General features: G+C 38.5%; 1 protein-coding gene across 2 annotated transcripts in view; it reads left to right on the top strand.

Annotated features, from left to right (window-relative positions):
- The window catches only part of NELL1 (NEL-like 1 (chicken)), a 690,112-nt gene that overhangs the window by 191,026 nt on the left and 486,467 nt on the right, over window positions 1–12,619 (top strand). For both annotated transcript variants that reach the window (XM_004682976.2, XM_004682975.2), the window contains exon 12: window positions 1,400–1,528. In XM_004682976.2, the coding sequence (XP_004683033.1) occupies window positions 1,400–1,528 (129 nt within the window). The remainder of the gene's footprint in view (window positions 1–1,399; window positions 1,529–12,619) is intronic.

Below are 12,619 nucleotides of genomic sequence, written 5' to 3'. Positions count from 1 at the left end.
AAAAAGAAATATGGATGACAGAGTAGAGTGTGACACAGTACAAGAAAATTACTAACCTGAGAGGTACATCTGGAAGCTAGACTGCACTCAGCATAGAGGAACAAGATATAAATGTGAAGCAAGCTTAAGTAATAGGAGAACTTTAGAGGGATGACATGGATCTAGTTGGAATTCCATCCAGAGAAGAAAAAAAATTCAAGAGAGAACACTTGGAGAGATGATAGCTGAGAATTTTTTCACATAGATCAAAGATTTAATCAATCTTTAGAGTCAGGAATCCCAAGAAATCCTAGGAGTAAATTACCCTGGAGTAAAATCAAAGAATACAAACCAAATCAAAACATCAGCTAGCTAACTGAACACACTGAAAGAAATTTAAAAAAGCAATAGGAGAATAGTTTGTCACAGACAAAGGCTATGATTATTGGATTAACAGTTGACTTCTCACCAATAATACTAGAAGCCAGAAAAACAGATTACTACCCTTAAGATTTTTGAGGGAAAAAAAAGTATATCCTTAGTAAAAAGATTTCTCACATATGAGGGTGGTCTAAGGACAAGTTAAAATTGAACTTTATTAGCTAAATGTCTTCATTAAAGCAACTTCTAAAGGTTACTTAGGAAGGAAAATAATTATCCAGAAGGAATGTCTGAGATTTAAGAGAAAATAGTTGGACAAGGACATTTTAAACATGTGATTTAAAATGTATTCCTCTGGAAACATGTTCAGGACTATTTCTTGTAGCACTCTTTGTAATTCCAAACCTGGAAGTAAATACAACGTTTATCTTCAGTAAATGCAAAATTGTGGAATAGTAGTGTTGTAGAATATTAATGTATTCGGGTATGAATTATTGCTATAGGCATTAACATGGATGCACAGAAATAAAACACCATAAAGATATGTACAGTATGATAACACTCATGTGTAGTTCAAAATTGGTAAAATCAAATGATCTATTTAGGAATAAAGACCGATATGTGGCAAAGCTAAAAATGTGTTTGGGAGTGATTAACACAAAATTCAAGTTAGCTACCAAGGGATACTGGTAATATATACAGATATGTTACATCACTTTCTATGGAACAAAATAAGTGTAAAAAGACGAGTCATGTTAAAAGGTGGTAGGATGGGGATTGAGCATCAGCACAGGTAGAAACCTTGAGGATAAAAGGTTTGAATATTGGGAAAATACTGCTTCACATGGATAATCCAATGTTTCCTATTCTAACCCCTGTCCCAGCTCATTCTTGGTATGTATTGTCAAGGTATGTTTTCATGCATGGTGATAAAATGAAAAAATTTTCATGCATTTATTATTTGCAAGTCTTTTAATGTCTTTACTTCTGATGTAAAATTATATATATATATATATGTATGTATGTATCTATATTCTAGGTCATAATTTTTGTGCAGAAGGACCTAAATGTGGTGAAAATTCAGAGTGCAAAAACTGGAATACAAAAGCGACTTGTGAATGCAAGAATGGTTATATCTCTGTCCAGGGAGACTCTGCCTACTGTGAAGGTGAGTAAGCTACTTTTAATGAAGTCATTTGTGAGAAATGGATTCCTGGTAGACATTGAATATTGAAAGCCATCACTTGGCTCAATTCTACACAACCCTACAAGAAATCATATCAATTGCCTAGGGAGCTCTGTTCTGGTTTATCCAGGCTGTTTAGTCATGAAAGCGAAATCTTTGAAATTAGTTGTGAGTCACACCAAAGCTACAAACAAAATAGGGCCATATCAAATCGTATATCCTGTTATATTTAATAATCATCAACAAAACCATAAACATTGCAATTTCCTTTGTCTTACTTGAGGAAATTGCCATCTCCAAGTTCAATTCAGTGTTATATGGTGCACCCTCCTTTCTGAATGATTCTTTGATGCTAACCTAAATCCTTCATCATCCTTCACCTGCCAAGGTTGGGATTATTTTGTTGCAATTTGGTTTCTAATAACCTATTCATGGGTTGTGAATTCCCAAACTACTAAAAGAAACAGGACAGACTTAAAATTTTGGATCATGAACTGATGTTTTGTAATGAATGGGTTGGTGGCCTCAAGCATGACTGACCTCTTTTCTTCTCTAGAAAGAACAACTCCCCTACCCACCCTGTGTGGTGTGAACACCTCTTTCCCAGCCTCAGTATTTCCCCCTGCTGGTGGTGGGCATACACAGCCCTGCTCTTTAACATGCTAGGGAGTACTGACTAGCTCCGACACTGGCCTAACTGTATAGGGTATTGTATAAAAAGGTAGGTAGGGTATAGTGTAACTGTATTTAAGCCTATCCATTTGTCAGGGATCCTACAAGAATTTGTAGGACATTGCACATCTTACCAGTTTATTAAATCTTATTACTTTAGTGAAACTCTCAAAAGCCAATTGCACTATCTTTATGGTCAGTATATTGAGCTGTGGAGCTCTGTCAATAAGGAAAGGGGCCATCTCCCACGGAATGAATGCTGCAAAATTTTGGACACTCTCCAGTTGATTTTTTTTCAAGTGGGTCAGGTATTCTCAAGGTAAAGACAATATTAATTGGCATGACAGTCATGTAAATTCCTTTTCATTCTGCTCTTTTATGTTTTGTTGAACCCTGCTTAACTTTTTAAATTTGACTAAAAGTCTGTCTGTTGTTAAAGAAACGTGGCTAATCACTCCTGCTCAGTACCTGCTGGGTAGCCTCCTTTTTGTTTCTTCTGGAAGAAGGAACAATTTCCTGACAGTATCTGGCAGGAAATTGCTGGTGCAAATGCTTTCTCCATTGCCACTTTGGTTCTCCTCAGTAATAGTCTAATTAGTGGGGTTCCTCCCCTCCTTCTTAGCTTTATTTTGTTTACTTTGATAGATGTGAAATTGGTTAGAGAAATATGACCCTAGAGAGATTGAGCTGCCCTCTTTAGTTATAACCTTTCTGTGTACCCTTTAATATATTATTTGTCAGTTGTGGGGAGGGGGCTATCAATTTCAGTGCTCCAAATTGATGTTAATTTTTCATATTACCTCATGCTATTTTTTATGTTTAGTAAGTAAACCAATTTTAAAAATTAAAAATGTGTACATTATCCATTCATTGTGTAAAAGTCATACAAACCAGATAATGATCTCAAAAATTAACTTACCTTCTACTACAAGTAGAAGTAATAGGTATACACTATGAATGATTATAAAAATGGTAGCAGGTACCTCAGAATCATCTGAATCCTGATTCTACCACTGGCATGCCATTTAGTTAGTCATTGGAACCAAAACACCCATAATTCCTGGTACTCTCCCTAGAGTTACTGAGGCCTGACAGTATCTGGCAGGAAATTGCTGGTGCAAATGCTATTTGTGAATCTTTGATTCTCATTCTCCTTATTGGTACCATATTTTGTTACAGATACTTAACTCCATAAGGAGCGATATATAATATTAATATTAAACTTGCCCTTTGGGCATGATGTCTTACTTTATTGATTATGTTGTGCATTGTTAGGTCTGAATCACTGTTTTTTGTGCTTCTTCTCAATGAAGTGTATGAAACTGGCTTCATTTTCAAGTTGGTTTCACTTTCAAGTGGGTCAGGTATTCTCAAGGTAAAGACCGGTAAAGACAGACGAGTGTGCTTTGTGGTATTTTCTTGGATAATAGTGGTGTGCTTGAGCTTTAGTAATTTCTCTCTTATCATAGAGACTTTCCACAAATTCCAGGGGATGGTTATGGAGAGAATGACACCAATGAAGAAATAACTAAGTATTGGAGACTATTTGGGGTACAAAATGTAGCTGTTGGGTTGGGGAGGTAAAGCAGGGCTCCAATAGTGGGCATCTGGGTGGGAGGGCCTGAGAACCCAGTATAGTTAATAGCCACTTTCAGAGTGCATGTCCTTCTCTTTATATTTTGCCAAAGTGAGCCTATTTGACTTTGGACTTGATTTCTTGTGGCTGCATGATCGCTGCCAATAGCTACTGCTTAGTATCCTCACACGAGCCTCCGAAAGACGGAAGAAGTAGGGGTTAAAAATCTTCTTATATGTTCACAGAAAGTCCTTCCTATAAGTTCCCTCCTCCCTTCACAGTGAAGCACTCCACTGTGAAACTTTTCAAACCTCAGTAACATCTTCCCCATCCCTAGACCAACACTGAGAACAGAAAATGGGATGATGATTATGACTGCTTTAGGTTAATTGTATTAACTCTCGGAGCTCAAGTAGGGTTTGCATTCTTTTCCTAAAACCAAATAATCTTGACCCTTGAGCCAAATAGGGTTCTGGAAACAGGAAAAGGGAAAGAGTAATTCGGAGTGGGCAAAAATCCAACTGTATTCTAATGGCCACATTTAGTTTACATTCACTTCCCCAGGTCTGTCTTCAGAATCACCCCAAGGGGTGGTCTGGTAGGCCAGATGAGAGGCCACTGAGTCCCTCCTGAATAGCAGACACTGTCCTAGACAGTTCACGTCTCACTATAGCCTAGAGAGAGTGGAGACTTCTGAACTGCTTCAGCAAGTTATTTTTAACTCTGAGTAAATTGAAGGAAAATGACCCATATTGTACAAACCACGATGAACAAAACTGGCTTACAAATTAAAACAAAATATTACACCCATCGTTCAGGTGATCTTAAAAAACCTATTCAGGCTCTCAGTGGAAAAAGCAGCACAAAAGACTTACAATTTTCTTAACTTCCTAGGCTAGTGGCAGAGATACAGTGTATTAAGGACTCCTGCTCTGCAGAGATTGCTGTAGAAACTGGCGTAGAGAAGATACTGGAACTCCCAGCCAATCAATAGAAGATAATAAGGCCCTTTGTCAGCAATGATACAATTCACAGGAGGTCATTTCATTTTGCTTCATCTGAACCAAGCAAGAGCATTCCCCATTTGGGAAACTGCTTTAGTTGAATTTTGGTGTTTTATGAATCTGGTCTGCTGAGGGCTTTTACCTCAGTGATGGCATTTTCATTGCATTGGTGTTAAATAATTGCTGATACATTAGTTTTAATGCTAGATAATGTCTGAAAAAAGTATAGCCATGAGGTCCTACTCATGATATTACTTCTTGAATACAGGGTCTACATAAACTCTCGTAAACTTTTCCTTTTGTAGTAAAATGTTATTTAAAAGATGAATAGCTATGTGATGCCATAGATCATGCAACCCTCAGGCATGAAAAGACTATCAGCTATTTACTATGTACATGCTATTACAATTAGCATTAAATACTCAGACCTTCCTTGTAGAGAGTGCTTTGAAATTTTCCTGCTCCTTTATATATATAAATAGCTTGTTGAGCTTTGAAATAAATTTATGAGGAAAGTGACAACTTTGTCTAAATTAACTCCATTTTATAAGTGTGGACTTGAAAACTCGGAGCACAAAAGTGAAGGTAATATCCAATCATTCCTACTCAGAGCTGAGTCTTGCTCTCTCTCTACACCCCTCCCTGTGAATTGATATAGTGTTGTTCAAAATATTTTTTACTTCCTTGAACTATTTGAAATATGAATAAATGTGACATGTGTCATTTTGAAGTAGTAGCTCTAAGAGCTGTTAGAGGTTCCACCTCATTTTCTTTTCTCTCACACAAGAACTGGCAATGTTTCAGAGCAGGACTTTTCCTTAAGTTTGGGTCCCAGGATAAAGATGGCTTGGAGCAGCACAACAGACAGGTGACATGTAATGGTAAATCACTAAAATTTTGGAGGGTGCAATTACTTTTACTTTAGCCTAAGTCTCCTGTATATCTGCCTGAATTAGTTGATTGAAATCTTGTGGGTTCTGGAGGATATCCCTAGCTCAGTACTCAGTACTCACCAATGAAAACAATTTTTTGTATAGAACAAACTTTGAGATTTACTAGAAAAAGTACACTTTGTATTGATTATTAATGTTCCATTCTGGTTCTGCTCTGGCACAGATTTTTTTTTGCAGGTCACAAATTGTAAATTAATGTGTTGTTCTGATCAAAGTCAACACGTGAAATTGGATTTCTCAATTAAGAAAATAACGAGATCAGTGCATTTCAAAAATTTAGCGAACTGTGTGGTACTAGCTAAATATTTAATGTATCACAACAGTTAGCTACATCATTGTCATCTTATTATTAATGCAGCTTTTTCTTGATATTGGAAGAGTGTACACATTGAGGTCAATATTTTGAGAGGCTCCCCATAGCTGTATTTCAGAGAATTGACAGGTTGCAGGGAGGAGTGCTCCTTTTCTTAATAGGAAGGACGGGGCTACATGAGTTCTTCCAGAAGCATGCTGCTGATTGTAGGGCACTGGGTCTAATAATTGATAATGATGAGCTCTCATCCCTTCCTTCAAAAAAAAAATATAAAAACACGAATAGAGCTGTGTTCAAGGAAATGTGGAACAAAATGTGCTGTGTTTTATATGAATTTGATAATTTTATATAGCAAAAGTACTGACATGCTGTACGGCCAGCAACCAGTTAACAGCAGGTGATTCATAACTTCTTTCCCATGACAGGCGGTCATTACATAGGGTCTGACCCTTTGAATGTTCAGAGACTGGGAAAGCAGCAGAGAGGTCAGAGTTCAAATAGAAAGCAGTCTCCAGAAAATTAAGGGGAGGGCAGGAGATACTTACTGAATGCAGAGATTAGCATTGCAGCACCTCGGTAGAAACCATACCCTGTACATTTCTGATCAAGAGAATGAATGGGGAAAAGACTGACACACTTAATTGTATTCCTAATTATATAAGGGCTAATCAGGTAACTCTTGTTCTGAATTTTTACAAAATATGTGAGCATTATGATCCAAACTTAGTTCATCTCAGGGCTTCATTCTCCTGAAGTCCTCCTTTGAACAACACAGGGATCTCTCTTTATTCATGTTAGGAAAATCTTAATGATAAGCTCCTGCTCCTGTTTATTTCCAGGGATTCAGAATACTTGAAATAAGAGTACCTTGGTGTGTTTTCTCCTTCTGCTTTTGTTTTTAGCTGACATGACTAATGGAGAGATCTTCTGTATCCAGATGTATGTCAATATCACCCCATCCTCACCACTCTCCAAGCCTTTGCTTTGCTCTTCATAAAGCTAGAGGCCACCTCTCTCAAAGCAGCAGATACAGATAAGACTTCTTTCTGGACTGTTATTATTATTTTTTCTGCACCTGCATTTTTAATCCCAAGGTTGCTTTGTAAAAGCATTTACTTCTGCTATCTCATCCACTATGGCTCTGGTCCCTTCTTAATCATCTACTCACATTACTTTCTTTTTGGAATGACAACAAAAAAAACCCCATTAAATTCCAAATTCAAATCTTGCTTACTGATCATAAATCAGGGCAAGGAGTTCACTGTTAAGCTCCCTGTTCAGAAGGAAACACATCAAACCAGCAGGGACAGAGCTCACGCCTGGGGGGTGGCGGGGAGGGAGAGTATAACACTGTTTTTAATTTTTTTAAAATCACGTTTCAAAGATCATTTTAAAGCTATTATTTGAAAATCTTTGTGTGTGTGTGTGTGTGTGTGTGTGTGTGATTAAAATGTGTAATGATTAGGTTTTCTGAGTAGCACATAGCAGATGAGTTATGCATCACGTCCTGGACTGTTACACTGCAGAGCTCTACTGGGTCCGATGGTCCTGAGAACACAAGACCTTCTCTTTTATTGCAAACTCAGCTGATGCGACTTCCAGTCATTCCGTTGCGCAGGTCACAAGATGTACAGGTCATCAAGTCCATGTTCCCCAACCTCCAACATCTGCGGTGTCAGGAAGCTCCATTGACTTTATCACCAAAATGAGTCACTAATTCTCGCACGTCTACTGTTACCTTGGCTAGTGAGCTCAATGAGTGTCTCTTCTTGCCTCATAAGTCAATCTGCAGGGCATACATTAGCATGAGCTTTTCAAAATATGTGTAAAGGATGCCAAAAAAAAAAAAAGTGTTATCTTTATTACCCAGGCCACTCTTTTGTTTTTAATTCTCTGATGAATTCCCTGCCTCATTAGAATAATATCCAAGCCCGTTTTGTGTATGATCCTGTGCTAACCGAACCTGCCTGCTGCTCTGTGTTTGTCATGAGTAACCTGTCCTGTGTCCTCTCCTTGCACCATGCTGTCACTGCTCCCACTGTCCTTGCCTCAGCCTGGGATTCCTCCCTCAGTCCTTCACAAGTTTTTCTAGTTATTATTTAAAGTGCAATTCAAATGAAATCTTTATAGAAAGATTTCTCTTTACTTTTCCTAAGCTCTGCTACTACCCTTAGCTGCTCCTATGATATTCTTATACACTTTTATTTTCTTCATCACATTTGCAATCTAAAATTGTGTTGTTTTCCTATTTATAGGTTTATGATCTAATTTTCCTCTTTAGAATATAAACTGCTTGAAGGCAGATGTTTTATCTTTTTTTTTTTTTAAAGATTTATTTATTTATTCCAGAACTGGGGGTACAAGCCAGAAATGCAGAGGGTGAGAGGATTCACCAGAGACAGAGTGGGGAGCAGAACAGGCAGGTCAATGAAGTACACTGCTGAGGGGAGCTGTGGGCCAGTCAGGAGAGGACTGCCGCACTATGTGGTCACCTCCAGGGCAGGCAGGAATCGAACTCATGCTGAAGTGGCTTTAGCTTCTTAGTGCTGTGCTTTAACCCGCTGCGCCACCAGGGAGGGCCAGCAGAAGTTTTATCTTATTCTGTATCTCTAGCACCTAGAAAAGTTTCCATTTACAGAGTGAATGAATGAATTCCCTCATGATTTATGCCTTTCTTTATCTGATGCTCTCAGCTTTATCCTGCTGGTGTTCAAAGGCTCCTTTTTATTTATTTTTTAAATTTTATTTTATATATCTGTATTTTATATCATGCTTCATTTTGTCCTTTTTTTCATCTCAGTTTTAATTAAAGGATCCTTTTTACAGCACAGAATCTATCCTTCAGGGGCGAATTTGCTCGTTTTTGCTAATGCCCTGTCTACATAATGCTGAAATGCTGCCTGCTCTCTTTACTCCTTATAAACTGCACTGCTTTTTAGATCTGCCTGTTCTGCTCCCCACTCTGTTTGGCCTGTACCCCCATTTCTTGGATGTATAAGTAGATCTTTTAAACATAAACAGCACTGCTTTTAATTGCAAAGAATGCCTTTTCTTCAACAAATGGTAGGAGAGACATTGTATCTCTCTTAATTTTGAAAGGGGGAGAATCATTCTTTCAATGATTCAATGAATCATTCTTTTCAATAAATTCTTTCAATTTATTTTGATCAGCACTTACAAGAAAAATTCTCTGGGGCTTAACACAGTAGGAGTTTGTGTGTCAGTCATACAGAGACTCAGGTGGCTGCTTCTGGCTGGCCAGTGACTTTCCTGAAAGCTGAAACATAAGGACTCAGATGCCTTTCTGTGCTGGCCCTGTCGTGTGTCATGTGACTTCCGAGGTCACCATGGAAGGGAATGGGAATGGCAGGACATGATTGCAGTTGTTCACGGCCTAGGGCTCCTGTGTTCCACTGGCCAGAACTTAGTCACTGACTACTTGACAAGACCGACTAGTAAATGTCTAGCTAGCTGTATGCTCAGCAAGGAAAAGAATCTGTTTCAGTGAGTCATTCATTAGCTTTGCCATAGTTAGTGCAATGAAAAATATCTATTAATTTTATGTGTCTAACTATTTATTTATGTGTACAGAACTGGGGTACAGGCTAGAGGTGCAGGGCAGTGAGAGGATTCACCAGAGACAGAGTGGGGAGCAGAACAGGCTGGTTGATGAAGTACACTATTGAGGGGAGCAGTGGGTGAGACAAGAGAGGTCTGCCACACCATGTGGGTCACCTAAACAACCTCACTCCACTTTCTTGTTTGTGTTCTCTCTAAGCTTTCCTGTGTCGCCTACTGTATCACCTTCTGTGATTGTTCTAGCCTTCATATACCCATGTATATCCCTATGAATCCCAAAGTAAGCCATCTCTTCCTTGCAAAGAAAAGTCAAAGCCTGTCATGTGCTCCAGTTTTGAGTTTCACGCTTAGGAGGGAAGCAATTCATAGAACAATCTCCTACACACTTGTAAATGATTGAGTTCCACATAATGTCCCCAGAGGTGAATTTATTTTTAAAAGAGAATGCTTGTTAATTAAGAAAATTCCCAAACTGTTAAATTTGAAGCATAGAAAAAAGAAAGTGAAAAATGAAGTCATTGTGAATGTGGATTAGCAAACTGTTAGGCACTAAGAGTTCTTAGTACTTACCTGGAACTAAGCAAATCATCCTAGCCCAAGAATTTATTGTAGTAGTCAGCTACCTTCAAGTTGTTGTGCTTTCTAGCATTTTCTCTGCTTCCACTTAATTTTCTTGACAATTTCCAGGGAAGTGACATAGTACAGGAGGAATGTTGAACTAAAGATAAGGAGATCTTGATAGAGGCTGATTTCACCCCTTACAGATTTGGGTGACTTTGAAAACTCACCCAACTAGTCTGTGTCTTGATTTTCTCTTGGTCCCAATAGGACCAAAGAGACAAAGCTGAAACAGTACCAGTTTGATTTTACTTTATATATTTAATGTGAGAATATTTCTAAAAGACTGTAGCAACATAGATTTGTATTGAAGCTATCTTTGAAACTTTTATAATTATCCATTAATAATAATGATTTCATCATTGGCAGTGTCTGGACTAGAAGGTGGTCTTCACATATTCAGGGTTCAACACACACATATCCGACTCTGGATATGTATCAGACTGAGATGGTTTATTTTATACCTCAACAGTACAGCATCATTTCTTTTTTAAAAATATTTAAAATTTTTTTTTATCATTCTTCATTTTGTGCATTTTTCCATCTCACTTGTAATCCGCATCGGCTTCCCACCGACAATTCACCCGTGTGCCATCACGACATCCAGTGCACTCTTCCCACCCCAGTTCTGATCCCATTCCCCTTTCCACCCCATAAAATTGTCTGGTTTACAGTTGTTCATTGTTTTAATTTTACTCTACTACATTTGTTTATCTCTCTCTTTTGTTTTTCCCCCTGATCCCTTACACTCCTGCTGTGAGTGAAACCATCGGTATTTTCTTTTTCTTTTTGGCTTATTTCACCAAGCAGCCCAAATGCCCCAAAATAGTAGTCTGGATTAAAGAGATGTGATACATACACACAATGGAATATTACTCAGCAATCAAAAAAGATAAACTCATGCCTTTTGCAGCAACATAGATGGAGCTGAAAGGGATCATGCTTACAGCATCATTTCTAAATGTATCTGTAAGGGTGTTTACGGAAGAGATTAACTGATTCAGCGGACTGAAGAAAGTGATCTGCCTTATCAATAGGGCCTCACCGACCAGTCTGCTCAGGGCCTGGATGGAACAAAAAAGCAAAGGAGGAGTGAATTACTTCTTTCTCAACTTGAACTGGGATGCCTATCTTGTTCTGCCCTCCCCCATTGGGACTCCTGGTTGAACTTTCGTACTTAGACCAGCGACCTCCTGGTTCTAAGATCTTTAAAATTAGACTGAGTTGGGTCTCCCAGTCTTCTTGTGCTCCAGCTTAGAGGTGGCAGATGGTGGGACATCCCAGCCTTTATGTAGGTGTGAACCAATGTCTATAATAAATCTCCTTTTATTTTGCCTTACTGATTCTCTTTCTTTGAAAATCCTGACAAATGTATCTACCAACATGTTTTTATTATAATCACTGTTTTTGTGTAGAGCCTCTGCTATTATGGAATTTACAAAAGTGGGACTAGTTGTGGTAATCAAGCTGGATGGTACCCATTGGTATTATGCAGCAAGATTGGCTAAGATTGTACACAGAGGCCCTACCAAGGGTATAAAGAAGAGAGTCAGAGTTTTGTCTCATTCTTTTAGCAGACATCAAGAGTTTTCAGTGACTGGATCCTGTTTTGGCTTTGGGAAAAGCAAAGACAGTTAAGCTGTAGGCCGTTCTTTCAAGGATATCATGGACTAAAGCAGAAGAGTACCTTGTGATCATATGGTGACAATATGATAGGATTTGTCCCATCCTTGGATGTGAATGGTGTGTTAGGAGAACAATGGTGGGAACAGTGCATTCTGCCAGTGGAAGTTTGCATTGGTTGTCCAGAGGAGGTGACAGTTGGGTTGAGTCTTTAAGAAGGAGAGAGTCCTCAGAAGGTGTGGGGGTGAGGTTGTCCTTACAAATAAAAACATAAAGTGAAAAGGTTGGCTTGGCTGCAACACAAATTGTTGTAGGAAATAAGGAGGGAGAGCTCTCTGGTGGTGAGTTGGCAAAAAGCATGATAATTTTAGGCTGGCATGCACCCTTATCAAGCATCACAACAGGTGGAAAATTGGATCCAGGAGGATATGGAAAAAAGATCAGAATTTTCATTTGTGTTAATTTCCATTTCATTCTTTTAGTTTCCATTTTGATACACATTGTATGATATACATGATAGTATAATAGATGGATATTTCCATATAGGAGGTATATCCTCAGAAGTATATTATTACAGAGATGCATGCTCAATGTAAGAAATCATTATGGGGGCCTCCGCATATCTGGTGGAGGGTTTGAAGTGGGTAGGATTTTATTGGGTTGGTCCATCAGAAAACACCTTCATGGGCACATATTTGGGAGGGGAGATACTGGAGGCAGGGCACCAGGTTCGCC

Source organism: Condylura cristata, unplaced genomic scaffold (genome assembly GCF_000260355.1).
Source record: "Condylura cristata isolate star-nosed mole 26May11 unplaced genomic scaffold, ConCri1.0 scaffold00015, whole genome shotgun sequence".
NCBI classification, from domain to species: domain Eukaryota; kingdom Metazoa; phylum Chordata; class Mammalia; order Eulipotyphla; family Talpidae; genus Condylura; species Condylura cristata.
The sequence above is the reverse complement of the archived record's forward strand: the minus strand, read 5'-3'. Positions and strand labels throughout refer to the sequence as shown.